The sequence below is a fragment of the Schistosoma mansoni genome, chromosome 5 (assembly GCF_000237925.1).
Source record: "Schistosoma mansoni strain Puerto Rico chromosome 5, complete genome".
In the NCBI taxonomy this organism is placed as follows: Eukaryota; Metazoa; Platyhelminthes; class Trematoda; order Strigeidida; family Schistosomatidae; genus Schistosoma; species Schistosoma mansoni.
The window spans coordinates 4,481,401-4,499,072 of NC_031499.1; the positions used below are offsets into that span (position 1 = coordinate 4,481,401).

General features: G+C 37.7%; 1 protein-coding gene across 1 annotated transcript; it reads right to left on the reverse strand.

Annotated features, from left to right (window-relative positions):
* Positions 1-8,904: 8,904 nt before the first annotated feature.
* Smp_043600.1 (hypothetical protein) lies at positions 8,905-14,384 on the reverse strand. The gene is made up of 5 exons (XM_018797692.1): positions 14,352-14,384; positions 14,215-14,316; positions 13,897-14,186; positions 11,290-11,513; positions 8,905-9,345 (listed from the first exon to the last, which is right to left on the reverse strand). Exons 3-5 carry the CDS (start codon positions 14,013-14,015, stop codon positions 9,314-9,316), a joined length of 375 nt encoding a protein of 124 aa, XP_018652709.1. The 5' UTR covers positions 14,016-14,186; positions 14,215-14,316; positions 14,352-14,384; the 3' UTR covers positions 8,905-9,313.
* Positions 14,385-17,672: the final 3,288 nt, after the last annotated feature.

Consider the following 17,672-nt stretch of genomic DNA (forward strand, 5'->3'; position numbering starts at 1 on the left):
GACCTTCATAGCCTTCTGCCACCAGATTTTTCACTTTCGATATACACTACTTATATCTGTCGACATAAGTAGCATACATCACAATAGGACTATACACAGCAGATAGAGAACACGAAGCTGACTTATGCGAGGCAAAAACTCTTCACCGAACTCCCATGAAGAAAAACTGATATAGTTTGGTTAATCCAAGTTATCTGAGTATACCGGCTTCAGTGCCGTTAGCTGCGCATGATAGTTACTGACTAAAATGAAGGAAAAACGTTATCTATCACTTCGTCATCCATTTGGACATCCAGCATTGTGGCCACTAGTAACAACTTACATTCAATTGTTTAATAAATTATTACGTTTGAATATTTCTACGAAGAAAATTTGACCAACACGAGAGCCCATGAACATGCTACAATGGTAAATGTTTTAACCATATTTACGCTCAAAGAAATTCAGTTTTTTGCCGTCTACCACAATCAGTAATACATTCTTGACCATAGCCTAAAGTCATATATGAACATTGAGTTCCCATTGGTATAACATGCACATACATACTTGTCTTCACACATAAAATGAAATCATTTTACGTTGAACGAGTCACATTCACAGTTAAATTTAAATTCAACGCATGATACAGATTGGATATTTGTTTAATATAGGAGTGTATTTGTGACCTTATATATCTCTGATGACTTTCATGTCGATTATTTCCCTGGGTTTGCTAGAACCATACTGTCAAGACATCCTGTAGTGTTTATATAAACCAATGATTCCTTTGTATTTATGACTGTTTGATTTCGAATTCCAAATACAATACATTCGTTCGTGGTCATCTAATACTTCTTGGTTAAATTGCGTTGTTTCTGGGATTACTAGTGTATACTATAATTCAACTTCTGTAATTGAATCGCGCCCACCCAGTGAAATCAAAAGTCAGAGGTGAGGGGGTTGGAAGATATATTCGATAGATTATCAATATATCGAGGAGTGACTGATCTAAACTGACTAGTGATCACAGGAGACGTTGAGCATGCCGTTCCAACTCGTGATCTGGTGGGATGTATGACCGGGCGCCTTCAGCTAGTTGAGTCCATTAAAACTAATGTGGTCAGTATCCAATGTCGAAGACTTACATAGCTATTGATTTTGAGGATTTATTTACCGCTACACTCTTAATTATCTAATTGGCGGTTGGACATACATCCAGATTTTCATGCTTTGGGGGATTACATGGAAAGGTTTGAAATCTGGGCTATGACCAAGGAAGATGTCGAGGACGTTAATATTGTGGCTCATTTCCTTACGTTCATCGGAAAAGAAACACACAGCTTAATAAAGTTTTTGGCACTTCCAGACAAGCCGATTTCACTCCCTTATGCAACTCTCAAGCAACTACTACTGGACCATGTAAAGTATACAAATTTCAAATGCGGTAAAGGAGAAAAATTCAACGAAATGACTCTCCAGGACATTAGGAATTCCACTACTTTACTACGTCGTCGCAGTCCAATATGTAATCAAAGTTATTAGGATAACAATTCAATAAGTTGTGGAACAGTTCACCTGATACGGATTGAACTATAATGGTCACGGTTTCCAACCAGAACTCCAGGAACTGCATCTTGAATCTAGTCACAAGCGAGTACATAGTCATTATCAGAATGGGATCTTATAAAGTGTATCGCGAATTGATTGTAATTAAACATTACCAGCGTAGGATATCGGCTTAGTGTTCTAGGGTGAGACCGAATACCCCAGGTTGGATTCCTGTATGCTGCGCCGTGAGCTTGCACGACTGACATGCCACATACTAGAAGTGAATGGCCATTCAATGCCTACATGTTCTTGATTTTGGTCTAACTAAAATCAACTTGTGACTTAAATTCTATAGTGTCCACAAAACTCTGTACTGAGAATCGCAAGTGTTGACCCTAAAAATACATGTACAGACATGAACTAAAACCTCAACATCACAACAGAACTAGTGATTGTATCACGTGTGAGGGAGATTAATCACATATGACCTTACAACAGTTATATCGATCCTTAAAAATTCACAATATTATGTTTACCTAGGTTTAATCATTAGTATTTTTTTCATTTACTATGAGTGATACTTAGTTATTAGATGAAGATTTGAGAAAATCATATTCTTTAAAAAGTGAAAGACATGGATATTCACTGAAAAAATAGAAAAATTTACATTAGTTTTTAGAGAAATAATTAGAGTAGGCAAGAATTCGGTACAATTTTACCTTAAACATGACATTTCGATGTTGTATATTGTCAATACAATTTTGTTGGTACCCCCTTCACGACAGTTGGATAGTAAAGTTGTTCAAAATACTTTATGACATCAAATAAGCAAATTTTGTCAAGACCTGACCCCAAAAAAACAATGAGTCGATTTCCAAACACACAATGCAGACATCGACACGGATAAATCGCGTGGATCTGTGTCTTATAATAATGAATTTTCAATTTAGTGTTCAAATAAACGAACAGAATTCAAGAATCCCAATGAAATCGATTATACAAGGACTCGTTGATAAAACAGTAATGTGAACACACGAGGCTACAGTTCTGCCAAAGATTTAGATATGCTATATAGACGACTCATTTGTTGTAGTTAAAAGACATAGACACAGAAGCAGCCATAGGTTTCTCAGCAACACGTTCGAAGACATGGGTGCACACGGGAATAATTAGGAAATGGAGTTCTCTTCCTGGATATCCTAATCAGTAGAATTAATACAAAAACTTTGTAGTCGCAAATATAAGCGAAACCTAGTCATACAAACCGAATCTTAGTCCATAATAGAGACAAACTGACCGTTCACAAAGTGAGATATAAGATATATATATATATATGTTTATTCGCATGGGTTATCAAACCTCAAAGCACACCAAGTAAGAAATCATACTTTAAACACAATCATGACATAAGTGACAGAGAACAAAGCAAATAGCACATAATCAATTAGCAATAATTAATATATAGGTCCACTGAAAGCTTACAGTAAAGAGAATGTAGAAGTACAATAACCCACTTATCTGAAATTAAACAATAAAATTCTAAACAAAGCTAATGCGTAAAATAATCTCAAATGTTTAGGCGTCCTCAATACTCCTCCCGTTACATCTACTCACAACAATTCAATTAGCACCAGTTTTATAATCAATCGTTACAACAACATATGAATTAGTTGAAACTTATAGATTCGGTGTATCTTAATTTATATGGATTACCAAAAATTCATAAGCCCAATACCCTCTTACATCCAACTTTATCAATGTGTCGGTCACATATACACAATGTTGGAAAATGTCTGACAAAAGTATTGAACCTAAAGATGCCAAAATTATTCAGATTTTGACAACGCCTTAATCAGTAACACCTTTTATAATCGGAACGTGCCAACCCAGTGAAATCAGAAGCGAAGAGGTTCGAAGACTTATCGATATCTCGAGAGGTGACTAATCTAAACTGACTAGCAGTTGTAGGAGATGTGAAGCCCCGCGTAATAACTCGTGATCTGGTGCGGATATGTGACCGTGCGCCTTCAGCTAGATGAGTTTACTAAAACTAATGCAGTCAGTGTCAAATGTCGAAGTCTTACAGAGCTATTGATTTTGGGGATTTATTTATCGCTACAATCTCTATACATAATCGATTCTGTAAGTGTTCTTTGAATGACTCACTTGTATTAATTAAGTGCTTAATGGATAATAATAGGAAAAAAAGACAATGTGCTAATTTATATGTAAACACTTTATTTACAAGTTTACCTGTTAGGAAGACCATTAATATTTTATGTAACTTCATCTAATTATATTACTTTCTGTTGCTATTTTCTGTTAAAACTTAAAGATTTATTATTATTATGTACTAACAATGTGAAATTCACTTTTGAGGGTGAGAGCTTTCGACAGATTGATGGCGTAGCTATGGGTAGCCCTTTAGGACCATTACTGGCTGGTGTGTTTATGGGATATGTGGAAAATCTAGCTGACGACACAATTCAAAAGATGTGTCTGCATAAGCTTACGTGGATGACATCATAATCATAGGTGATAAGCGTAAAGATGTGAACCGCTTGTTAAAACAACTCAACACAAGTCAAAAGCATACTTCTCCTACATACAAAACGGAGAAGAATAACCAACTTTCTTTTCTAGACATACTGATTAGTAGAAGAAATGATGATTCCGTCAAACGTTCTGAATATAGAAAGTTGACATGGACAGGGCAATATCTTAATTTCTATAGTCACTGTCCAATTCATTATGAAGGTAGATTAATAAAGGGCTTACTCATTAAAATCAATCATATTTGTACTAGTGATACTATTGAAGTAGAGACGAAGCTCTTAACTGAAACAATAACGAATAACGGTTATTCATTGAAGTTTATAAATCGTTGAAAAGGTTGCAATACGATTCTGGCACCCAAAAAGCAAGTATACATTAAGTTACCATTTAGAGTTGACTCAAGTAGTCTCATGTTGAAACAGAGACTTGAATTAGCCGTCAATAGTACATTTGATGCGGCCGACTCGTCATTATTGAAAAGACAAGGTCAATGTTTCACCAATAACCCAAACAGTACGTAAGCGACTGTGCTAATCAATTTACATATATGTGCGGAAACATATACATAGGAAGGAGCAACCATAACCTACAAGTAAGAGTGGCTGAACACATACCTAAATGGCTGCAAGAACAAATGAATTCCGACGATCAAATAAAATCGGGGGATAGACAGAGAGCTTCCTCTATTGCGAAACATTTGGTTGAGACCGGTCATAAGGTTGATATCAACTCAGCCTTTGTGGTGTTGCGCAAAAGCCTTCAAGGGTGTACACTAAGGTTTATTGAATCCTTGGCTATACCGAAACTGGAACCTCCTTTATGTGTTCAAAAACAATTTGTTCTTATACTTAACCTACGCTGGTAATATTGATTTGTTATCCAGAGTGGTTTTCACTTTGTTTTTGTGTACTTTATTAATCTTTGTTACCGCTAACCTTGAATTTGTCTAGTCGACCTTTTATTTTTCATATAAAAATGTCTTAGCAAGTATATGTATGATCAGACTTTTTGAAATGTGTTGAGCAAATATACCACATCATCCTGATAACCTTCGTCTTTTCATCGCATTATGGAAACTAATTTATTACTCATTGGTTAGAAAGGAGAATGATTTTCTCAACTGAAGTATTCATCATATTATGTGTTATCTGGAATTAAATAGCGCACTATACAAATCAATGGATAAAATTTAAAATTCCACACAAAAGATAATTTGGATTTAAAAAGTCAATAAACACACTTTGTTTAAAAAATATATACTGATGAAATTGAGCTTAAATTTGTTCGATTATTTATTTGAACACATAAATATTGGTGCGAAGGGGCACTGAATACATGTGCGCCACCTAAGTTACTTGATTTGTATGTGAGCTATGATACTCCTCGGGTGCCCAAAGCAAATAAACGTTAATTTACAAATAACACGAGGAAGCATTTGAACGAATTACCGCGATTAAAACCCTTTTTATACATCTTTGTGGTGAAGCACCGCACATTCGATCGTGACATGAACTCGATAAAGAGAATCTTGGAAGCTGTTTAAAACAAAATGTTTCGTTAATCTCAAGATGTGGTCTATTATCTCAAAATAATAAATAGTACATAATGTATGGTACCGCGAAAAAAGCACAACCAGTGGACGATGGATAGCTATCATATTGTAGATTAAGGCACCTTTTCAGCAGTAAGTATACATACATATACAGAACTGAACTAAGAACCTCAACATCTCGTAGCGAGCAAATTAATACTGAACTGGAAGTCAGTGGACTACATTTCTACTATCGAACATGGGAAATAACTGACTAGGTGATATTAAAATTACTTTGACCACTAATCGATACCAATGAGGACTTTTAGGTCATATAATATATGAAGTCGCAATGCACAAGTGTTGTGAGAAATAGAGAGGCATTACACTACTGTAAGTACCAGGATAGGTTTTCAACAAAGTGATAATGAGTCGGATGAACGACGCAGTAGACGTCCAACTTCGAGATCAACAGGCTGGATTCCGTAAGGATCGGTCGTGCACAGAACAAATTGCGAGATAACGGATCATCGCTGAACAATCAGTTGAGTGGCATTCGTCACTATACATCAACTTCATTAACTATGAGGCGTTTGACAGTGTGGACAGGAGAACATTATGAAAACTTCTTCGACTCTACAGAGTACCTGAGTAGATTGTCAACATTATCCAGAACTCATACGATGGACTACGATGCAAAGTGGTGCATGGAGGACAGCTGACTCATGCATTCCAAGTAAGGACCGGAGTTAGACAAGGTTGTCTACTCTCCCCATTCCTCTTCCTTCTGGTGATTGACTGGATTATGAAGACTTCGACATCTGAGGGGAAATACGGAATACAGTGGACTTCTCAGAATCAATTAGACGATTTGGATTTCGCAGATGACCTAGCCCTCCTCTCTCATACACACGAACAAATGCAGATGAAGACAGCAAATGTAGCAGCAGCCTCTGCATTGATAGGCCTCCATATTCACAAAGGAAAAAGCAAGATTCTCAAATACAACACGGAGAACACCAACCCAATCACACTTGATGGCGAAACTCTGGAAGATGTGGAAACATTCACATACATGGAAAGCATCACTGATGAACAAGGAGGATCTGATGCAGACGTAATGATGAGAATCAGCAAAGCGAAGACCGCATTCCTACAATTGAAGATCATATGGAACCCAAAACAACTGTCAACCAATATCAAAGTGAGAATCTTCAATACGAACGTCAAGACAGTCTTACTGTACGGAGCTGAAACGTGGAGAACTACTACATCCATCGTCAAGAAGGTGCAAGTATTTATAAATAGTTGTCTACACAAGATATTCAATGTTCGTTGGTCGGATACCATCAGCTACAGCCTTCTGAGGGAGAGGAAAAACCAGCTTCCAGCTGAGGAGGAAATTAGGACAAGACGTTAGAAGTGGATAGGACATACATTGAAGAAACCACCAAATTGAATCACGAGGCAAGCCCTGACTTGGAATCATGAAGGAAATGAAAGGGAGGAAGAACACATTACGTCGAGAATTGGAAGCAGATATGAAAAGGATGAATAACAATTGGAATGGATTGCCCAGGACAGGGCTAGATGGAGAGTGCTGATAAACGGCCTATGCTCCTTCACGAGGAGTACAGGCGTTAGTAATGCACGATTGTTCGGAATATATTTTCCTGTCTCTGGGACAAGAATAAAATCCAAAGACCTTGTAATTCCATTAAAATTACGAATAGACCTGAATTAAACAACCAGTTAAAAACCCATGTACCGCAGTGAACGTCCAACCATCAGAACCACTGGGTCAAGGTCCAGTGATGAATTCTTAATTTAATGGGTGCGTACTGATGTGAAGTTACATACTAGGTCGAAACTGTTTCTCATCACTGCCTGCTTGTTTATCTTATGGGAATTTACGATCTCAACAACAATCGAATCTACACAAACCACCTATACAGATTTTCCAATACACCACTCACAAACACAACCATGCACCACCAAACTAAGGGCGACCTATCTTAGTTTTAATTCACCTAAACTATATCGTAAAATACATTTCAATGTTTTATTGCTCTACAATAGTCACTTCGTTTTATGTGGCACATTTTCTAGTCCCATATTTAATACCAACGACCTCTACTGTTATAAATGGGAGTGAGTACTTTAGTTTACGACGTGACGCAATATACTCAGAAGCCACCACTTCTTCTTAGAATAGACAGATTGTGAATGACAATGCAGTCTAAGATTGGCGTCTCTTCCAAACTAACACTAGTTAGTCGGATATACTCGTAACACAGTGTTGGTGTTCATATTGAAACCACAATCTGGTACCTTTAGCTTCAAACACCAATTCGTTATCCCAGTCCAGACAACCACTAGCTTGTTCAACGGGTATAATGTTTAAAAAGACATTGTGAAAAAATTGTTACGTAAACGCCATACGTACAGGATGCACACATACGAAAACAGGACGACCAAATTACAATCCCAAGTATCAACAAATGAGCAGTACACATGCCTTACCAATAGTCATAAAATCAAATGTTATCGGGTCCGCAGATTTGTGATAGTGATGAACGGATCTTTAGATTTTTTTAGTGCAATACAGACCGACTAATGTAGCGTAATAATACTGCATGGTCGAGTGATAATTATTTACAGGACCGAATTATTTACGTAAGTTTCCAAAGGAACTAACATTAAAAGACAACTTGGTAAAATAGCTTTCGTTCTCTAGCCGAATAATAAACCTACATACAAAACGTAAGACATAAGAATAAACATGATTGCCTATCATTTAACAAATAAGTTGAGTTGTGTACGTCAACCACAGGCAAATGAAGTCAAGACTTCACTCATTATCGTCATGTCATTAAATCACAAGTTCATATATAAATCAGTCGGTGAAATAAATCTACCATGTCACACTCGACTTCCTTTCCAAGTCTAGATAGACGAAGAGGCTTTGAGCTTATAATGGGGTGATTAAAATAAATGTATATTACTCACGTTAAAATATGTAAATGATATGTTCAGTGGAAGCAAGCTCAGATTTCACATTACACGTTGATTCTTTACGATCTCTAATTCTATATTCATGGTTATGTACGTTTTCATTGATATTTACTTATCGATTAGACAGAATTTGAGTATCTGTGTTCGTTTTTACATAGTTCACTCCAGTCCATAACACAATAAGCTACTACCACCACATCACAAGGAATGAACTTCTTGGTCTGTCCTTTCTCCGCACAGTAAACCAAAAACGATAGACAGAACAAAAGTGAAATAGTACTGACATAATTATATGATAAATGAGCATCATTATTAAAAAATTTAAATTTTGCACGAACATATATAACAAACTATTTCTTAAAATAAAGGATAAATAGGGTCAACATATTTCAATGGACTAAGGAAATATTAAAAATTAGTTTTGAATAACAATGTGGATTAATACCACATTCCCATCAAAATGAAAGGAAAAAGCGACGATTAGAAAATACACCGACGACATAATTTACAAAAAAAGAAGAGAGGAAGGACGATGACGACGACGATACAGAATAGCGCTGTGGAGAGCAAAAAGCTCATTTCTCCCTGAGAATTTTAATTGTAGTGGTAGTTTCAGTTACGATGATGAGGAGAGAAAGTAGGAGACACTCAAAAAGCCGGAATATTGTTTCGCCATTTGGCATTTCAATCCGTCTTCTTAGATTTCTTGTGTTTACCTGTGAAACCAATAATGAAGCAATACAAATACATACACAGATATACATATAACTCAGATAGGTAAAAATAAACCATAGGGAGGGAGACAAGTAGACAGTATATGTAGTACACGATTGAGACAGATAGCCAGGATACTATATTAGGTGGGTTCACAAGTTTAGGAAGAAAACAGTGTATAACATGACGAATAAGTGTAAATTGGTTTAGGATATGTACACAGTGATGCGAAATCAACGAGAGGCTACTTAAAAAATCGCATCAATATTGACGGATAGAGATTATAAGACAAACAGGGAGAGAGACATAGAGGAAAACAAGATGATGTATGAATGGACAAATTATAATATCATGTAATGCTGATCTGACAGGACCATTTCAATCGATATTGAGGTAGGCCTATTTCTATGATCAGTTCTCATTGTCATGTACATCACAAATAATAAATTGATCGTGTTCATTTTGCTTGTTTAATACAAATATAAGTTAACACAACTGAGCACAAAAAATAGGATGAGCCACGAAAATGATAACACTGAGCCTCTTAAATACCGTGGTACGGCTGTTGGTGTGAAGAGTTGACACGTTCCATAGAAATAGTCAAATACTGCCACAACATTTTAGTCCATGCAAGAGAAACCCTACTCACTTGCTTTCACACGGTACTACCGTTGTTTACAAAATTGAGTGGAAGAGAAGCAAACATTAGGAGTTCTAACAAGGTCTGTGGATACGGAGGGTTCACTTACGTAAGCTAGAAAACCTTAACACCAGACCAACGGCATACATTGACCTGCATGATATTGAACGGACGAACGGCATATAATCCTATTTGGTTACCAGATAGTATGACACTGCTCCATTACCTTGTGGATTAGACCTCCAAGTCAATGGCTCGGGGACCAGCCCCCTAAAACTGCCTGCTTCGAATTAGCACCCGGATGCAGTGTTCTAGCCCATTCACACATATGACAATTGATAATCACGCAAATACGCTAATTTACAGTAACAGAAGTTTACCCTTTTTAACCAGGATAATGAGCTGAATCATAAGGATTCATAAATCACTGCAGGTTTGTAATTATGAGGTGCTTTTTTCTATCTGCAATTAGCTTTTATTTTAAGGAACACTGTAAGAAAACTAAAGTAACCTTAGCAAGATGATACTAGGATCCGATTTTTTATTTTACTACGTACTTATCACCCTCGAAATGATCTCATATGGCCACGCGAATATATAGCCTCTGTCAGGGAAGTCCTACTCACTGCCTTCTCGTGGTGGGGGTGTTGTTCACAAAAGTGAGAGGACGAAAAGCGAATGTCCGGTGCTTTAAACGGGTTGGTGGACATGGATGGTCCACCTAGGGGAGTTGGAAAACCTTGATTCCAAACCAATGGTGCACATGGGCTCCAGGATCCTGAGGGAACGAATGGCGTATGAACCTATTGTTGGTCACCGGCTACCATGGGACTGCATCTCCTCACGATGCTCCACTGCCTTGTGGATCAGACCTTTAGGTCAAAGGCTCTGGGTGTGGCCCCCTAAGAAAACCACCTGCTTCAGTCTGGGCACCTGGGCAGTATCACAGCCCTCACACAAATCGGATGAGATTTATGAGGCGCATATTTATCTGGTGCTTTTTTGTACCAATATTTATGTGTTTAAATAAAATAAATAATAAAATAACTTATCACCAGATAACCAAAAAGCAGGAAGTAGACAAATTACTTTACGATAAAACAATCGTTGTATTGAAACATTTGTCAAAGATATCGATTGAAAAACTCATATTCCAATGGTTGACCAATAAGGTGACGTCAACCAACAAGTTCCTACAACAGGAATTGATCATTTAGCCGGTAACATTAAAAAAGGACAGAATCATATAGATAAATTAGATCAATTATAAGTAAATAAGCAGGAATCAAGGTACATTAACACTTACTCTGAACAGGAACAGACTCTTTTCGCTCTGTCCGTTGTTGTGTTTTTGAACTCAACCTTTTATACTGAGTCTTATTCAAAGAGCGAACCATCAGTACACTGACTCCGAAGCAAAGAACAGTAGCCATGATTGTTACTGAATAAAATCCAAATCGTCCAACATCCGAGAAAACCGCAAGTACGGGATAAGGGTAGAAACTATGGATGCGTATAAGGTATTCCACGCTGGAAGCGAAACCGATAGTTAACACAAACTTAAGGTTCTGTAAGTGATTTTAAGAGTTCTTTTAAAGATAGCAACATACTTCAAAGGAGAAATGTATGGGTAGTAAATAATCCCTCTTCGATGTGACAAATACGATTTAGTATTTAGCATATATATCGGAAAACCAGTCGCAGATTCAAATATCACTAGTTAGGACCAAAGTACGCTAGATTTCTGCTTGTAGTTTTGTGGTTTAAATTTCTAAATACTCAAATTCTCACCACCTTTTTGAGATACTGTTTTGTCAATACGGTAAGAGTAGGTGAGTATACAGTGAAGCTCACTAAGAGCACTTCAAGTTGATTAAACGCGGTAAACACGTCGATATATGTATATTACATTATGGACTACATATGGTTGTGAAGATTAACAAAACTGTGGTCGCTTATATCTGCCTACATTCAGTAGGGCATGATTTAAGATATTAGTATAAGTCCTGAGTTTTAATTCTATTCGAACACTTCTATTCTCGATGACACTTTGGACCGATGCATATGTACCAGGTTCTACGTTGCATATGACCGACTGACTTTCTGAATTCCACCTCATATCTAGTTCTTTTACAACCGGTTTTAGTTCTCATTTTCGCCTCTCATATTTCTGATTATCTCGGTGTTGATCTACGGTATGAAAACTTGTACCGACCAACACTTGTCGCAGATCTTGCGTTGCTTACGCATGAATAACACTCACTAGAATGTTCCTGTGATCCATAAGTCAAATAAAAGATCAGACATTTAGTTAAATGACAAAGTGGTACACACATATATCTCTCACTTACGTAGAAACTAGTGAACAATTTTAATATCTGACACAAATCAGCGTGAAAAGACAACATCAAAGATACTTGGTCTCTTAACACTAAACTGTGCCTGGAAAATCCTAGAAACGGCTAAAAGGTAATGGAAACGCGAATCTACTTTCTAAATGAATTGAGAGACGAACGTAACTGTTGTCATTGAGAAATACGAACGATGAAACTGAACAGTCTGTACTGTGCTGAGGAACTAATGCTCCAGCAAGCCTTTTGACCAAGAAAACCGATGAGCTCTACAAAAATTCGGTTGATTTTATTAAGGTAGATGAAATTCATCTTATCGTTGAATATCAACGGACTAGAAAGGGTTAATGTTGTACATTGAAAGAATTAATAGTCCCAAGCTTTCTCCTTTTCCCACTGTCTTGAACTTAAAAAGGTAGTTCATAGAAATCACCTATGATAGCATATATGAATAAGTGATCTGCGCACTGAAAATATTTCAAAACGCAAAATAAACTAGAACATCCCACTATACAAACCAGCCGGGTGTTCTTCAAGACCTCCACAAATTTACATTTAGATATCTCAATAAGAAACTCTCCGTGAAAGCACCTACTACATACCACAGGAACACCTACAGCTTGAATAAAGCTCCGTAGAAATACTGACTACTCTGTATAGCCTTTATTTGTGAAGAGAATAAAACTGATGGATAAAAAGTGTGTATGTTAGTTTCGCATTGTAGAAGTCAGTACATAATTCCGGGTCATTATTTGGTGATTTGCATGAAAGCTTTAAAGAAAACCCGTTTACTTCTGTAATTAGGCACTTTAGTTGTCGCTTAATGAGATCATGTATTGCTAACGCTAACGTACAATCTGCATTTAAACTATAAACGGAGCAGTTGGAGAACATAAAGCTACTTGCGATGTCACCAAAAGACCACCTCAGACACTAAAATATCTACCACAGGACACAATGGACTACTAACCACCGACGTTTTCCCGAGTGAGTCCGAATTCTATACCCGTCAAGTGTCGCTTTTCCCTCTAATGGCCTGGTACGGGCGAGGGCGGGAAGAGTTCGCTCTCCCTCTCCAAATGCTCTCACATGGTCATATGCATACAGCCACTGACAGGGAAGTCCTAATCACTGCCTTCTCGTGGCATTACTGCTGTTTACGAAATTGAGAGGACGAAAAGCGAATATCCGGCGCTTTAACCGGGTTGGTGGACACGGAAAGCTCACCTAGAGGAGTTGGGAAAGCCTGATTCCAAATCAATGGTGCATACGGGCTCCAGTATCTTGAAGGAACAAGTGGTGTATGAAACAATCGTTGGTCACTGGTTACCATGGGACTACATCTCCTAACGGTGCTTCACTGCCTTGTGGATAAGACCTTTAGGTCGAAGGCTCTGGGTGTGGTCCTCTAAGAAAACCACCTGCTTCAGTTTGATCATCCGGACAGTATCATAGCCCACACACAAATCATGACTTAGGTGGCGTATATGTATTCGGTGTTCCTTTGTACCAATAATTAATTGGCCAAATAAATAAATAAATAATGTATACAGACCTTGAACACGCCTGGTAAATGCCAACAAACTGAGCCACAATTAGAACTTACTAGATTAAATATCCACCGAAGTATGCTAGAAGAAACAGGATTGAGTTCGATATAGGAACGATTGTTGGTCTCCATAGTAGAGCGTCAATTATGATGGCAGGAGTTCCAATAGTGTGCTAAAATAAAATTTATGGATGGACTTACACAAGCATGATTGTACCACCATGGGACGGATTTCATTTCTGATTCATTCGCCAATAAGGTCTTATCTGAGATGAAAATGCCCCAGAACATGATACACACAATCTACATATTAGAATTGAAATCCGCTTACTAAATTGGCTGTAAATGCGAGAGAGTATAGTGAGCTGTGCATTTTAAAGATTTTAAAATACTGCAAAGGAGTCGCCAAAGCATAGTAAGCAATCTGCAGTGACTGAAACAATAAGCTTCTGTATCAAAATATCTTACTATTGTCAGGATTGTAAGAAAACGCAATAAAAATGCCAGGTCCTTGAAATGAAACGGATCATTACCATGAAACAGTTGATAAGTATAAAAAACGATATAAATAAAAAAACACAGTGCAACTGAGCGATGTAATACGCTAAGCACGATAGCCATCGAAATCAACAGTTTAACTCCAGGACAAAATAAATTTTCACGATGTGATTTATATAAACAAACCTTGTTCCAATATCCAAAAACGTTTTCAGGAGTAGGGGTAGATTGGTTGATTTCTTCGTGCTTAAATACGTGATAATATGTTCTTATCCTTTTTGGGTGAGGAAGGAAACACTATATTGCCATACTCTGAATAGAGCCGGATAAAACTATCGAACATTAAATGGAAATTTCTACCTTCAAACCGTCTAAAATGTGCTCCGACATTACTAATGTAAGGTTTGTTCGAAATGTACTATTTTGTCGCGGTTGGCGCAAGACCAGACGATTGCGTAACAAAGTTATCATATCTTTTTTGACTTGCAAAACGCAAGTCGGTCGTTATCTTCCCAACTATGAGGTTGTTTCGGACCCTATATAAGTACCAGGTTGTCACCTTCGTCGTAAAATTTTCTTCAGTGTTTCACATAGTCGGCGAAGCGCAATAAATCAGATCATACCTGCCGAGAAATGTTATTTAATTAAATTAAGAAAAAAAAGGTCTTAATACTGAACCTTGGCTGACCATACTAGGACATTCTGTAGCCTGATAATTAATCACTCTGAATACCAGCAACTGTCACAATACAAAACAGGAGGTTGTTTGATTGTAATGTGGAAATAATGAGGTAGTGACTGGAGTATCGAGATGAGACGACTTTTTGAAGAACTAAATAAACAAAGCATTAAGTTCAGTAGTTCGTATGACAAGATCGGTATATGATACTGATAACATGTGGTAGGTTATAAGACACGAATCAGGCACACACGGTCCAAGGGGGAGATGGTGACACATGAGGGAGTACGTGTTTGTCAAGTCTCTTCCTGAAGCTTTCCACTAAAAGCTCAGTTATCCTTTCCACTAGGAGAGCATTCCTAATGGAGACAATTTCTAATAAGAAAACGTGAGAGCGCACCTGAGCTTTTACCCTTTGATGTGCAGTTTTTCTACGATTATTTCGAGGAGAGTGGTGTTTATGTTTAGGAAGAGCGTTTGTGTTTGGATAACTTTGAGTACTTAGTACGTTATACGCCACTATCAGACCACCTCTAATTCTCCCATAGCCCATCGAGACTAATCATGATTTTTGGAGTCTGTCTTCGCGAGACTTATTACTCGGCTCTACTATCCGGTAGTTTACTCGTCTTTATACTCTGTCAAACAGATCCAATTCTCTTTGTACGAGAAGGGCCCAACAACGTCATGCGCTCTAAAATAAGGCCCTTCGTACATTTTGAACAGTGATATAAGAGTTCTAGAGTGCTTACCTCTGCATAAAGCTAGGACTTGTGGTTACCTTGTGTGCATCCCTTATGTTGTTTGTTCTGGTGTTCAAAATCTCCGTGGTTAATTGCCCGGATCACACTCTGATGAGACCATCCGTTGTCTACTGCCACTCCTCTTTTGTTGCAATGCCCTTTTGAAGCTCAATTGAACCCCCTATGTTTTTTACGGACCCATCTTCTGAGTAGATAATTACCGCTAGGTCAGCTTCATCTAAAAGGGCATAAGAAAAGATCAGGAGAACGAGTACACCTATGATGGTTTCCTGTGAAACTCCTGAATTTGATACCACCTCAGATTGGGTGCAGTTTATTTACGCCAGCACGAAACAATCTGTTCTTGAGGTATTTTCAGATTCAATATAAACTGGATCAGTGAAACCCATGTGTTGAGACCTTCTCCATGGAAGTGTGTGCGGCAAGATGTCAAAGGCTTTTCTAAAGTCAAGTTAGATCACACGAACTGATATCCTTAGGTTCACAAGCTCTTTCAGCTGTCATAATCTACAGGGTAACTAGACGCACGCGATCTGCACTTCCTAAACACGTGTTGGGTTTCATATAGGTTGCTGCTCTTATCCACGTATTTACTCATTTGTTCACTGTTCAGTTCTTTCATTACTTTTCACAGAAGTGAAAATAATGGTGCCAGTCCCTATCAAGTTGTATCTTCTCTGTCTTTCTCAGTAAAGATTGGAGAGTATCCGGTTTCCTTTATTGGCAGTTAGTGTGACTCTATTACGTGCCTGAACATATCTCAATCCTGTGTATTTACGGATTCTACGCACTGTTATGAGGTTATGGGTCAAATGTTGTCACATTTTGGTGATTGTCCTGAGCATAGGGATTTTACTTTTCTTAGTACTAATCGGAGAGTCAGTTGAACATTACCTGAACATCAACTTGTGTTTGATTTGAGAAGTGTTCCTTAATCGTAGGTTCCTTAATAAACTGGTCGGTGAAGTTCGTTTTAAAGATCTCCACCATTTCTAAGTTGAGATCTTTGCCGGTTGATCATTTAATAGAACAGACCCTCTGGTCTGTTGATTTTATTTTCGTCATGAATCTGTGGATATTTAGGATTTACAGGTATTCTGACTGGTAGCTTGACGTGGAAACATTTTCTATAGCCTTCGACATTTTTGTTGCATTTGCTTCTCAATACCAACAAGGTGCCATGATCCTAACCTTTCAAAAGGGTTTTCCGCATGTGCCAGGCTAATCTTTTAGTTTGTAACAAGCGTCCTGTGTCTTGCTTAACCCAGGATTCCTTCTCTTCATGTAATTGTTTTACATAATGTGCGTTCCGTAAAGTAGCAATCTGAGTGATATCTTTCATAATCTCACATTGGCAATCTATTGTTAGCCTCCACCACTCTTAATGCCATGAGGCGTGCTGATGATTCTCCTTCGTGTTCGTGTAATCTGCTTTAGTCTGACTGAGATAGGCAGCATCATCGTTGTAACTACATGAAATATGACCTTACTACGGTCACTACTTCCTATTGCTGGGTAAACAGAGAACATATTGCAACCTTCCGAATTAGCACTGGTTCCAATCTCAGATTAATCTATATAACTCCTATAACGAACTCTTGTCAGAAATACCATTCGCTTTATTATCAGGTCGTTCTGTAACATTGTGTATTGTGTGATAGATTATTAATCCTAGATTATAATAATATAATTTGTTTCTGCAAGGGCAGGTACATGCCATTTTCACAGGCATGATCTAAAAGTTACAACATTTATTTGTTCACAGTATGCATCCCATGCAGGGTTGTAAAGTGAATCTAGTTTGTAAAAGTGAATATCAGTTCATTCAATCAGATATACTGTGTAGTC

Bases quoted from the DNA above. Each gene is read 5' to 3' on its own strand.
- Smp_043600.1 (XM_018797692.1), bottom strand. From the start codon at position 14,015: ATGGAGACCAACAATCGTTCCTATATCGAACTCAATCCTGTTTCTTCT. The intron at 11,514-13,896 runs GTTCAAGGTCTG...TTTCGCTTCCAG, and splicing joins TGTTGGCATTTACCAGGCGT to CGTGGAATACCTTATACGCA. The intron at 9,346-11,289 runs GTAAGTGTTAAT...TTGGTTTCACAG, and splicing joins AGAGTCTGTTCCTGTTCAGA to GTAAACACAAGAAATCTAAG.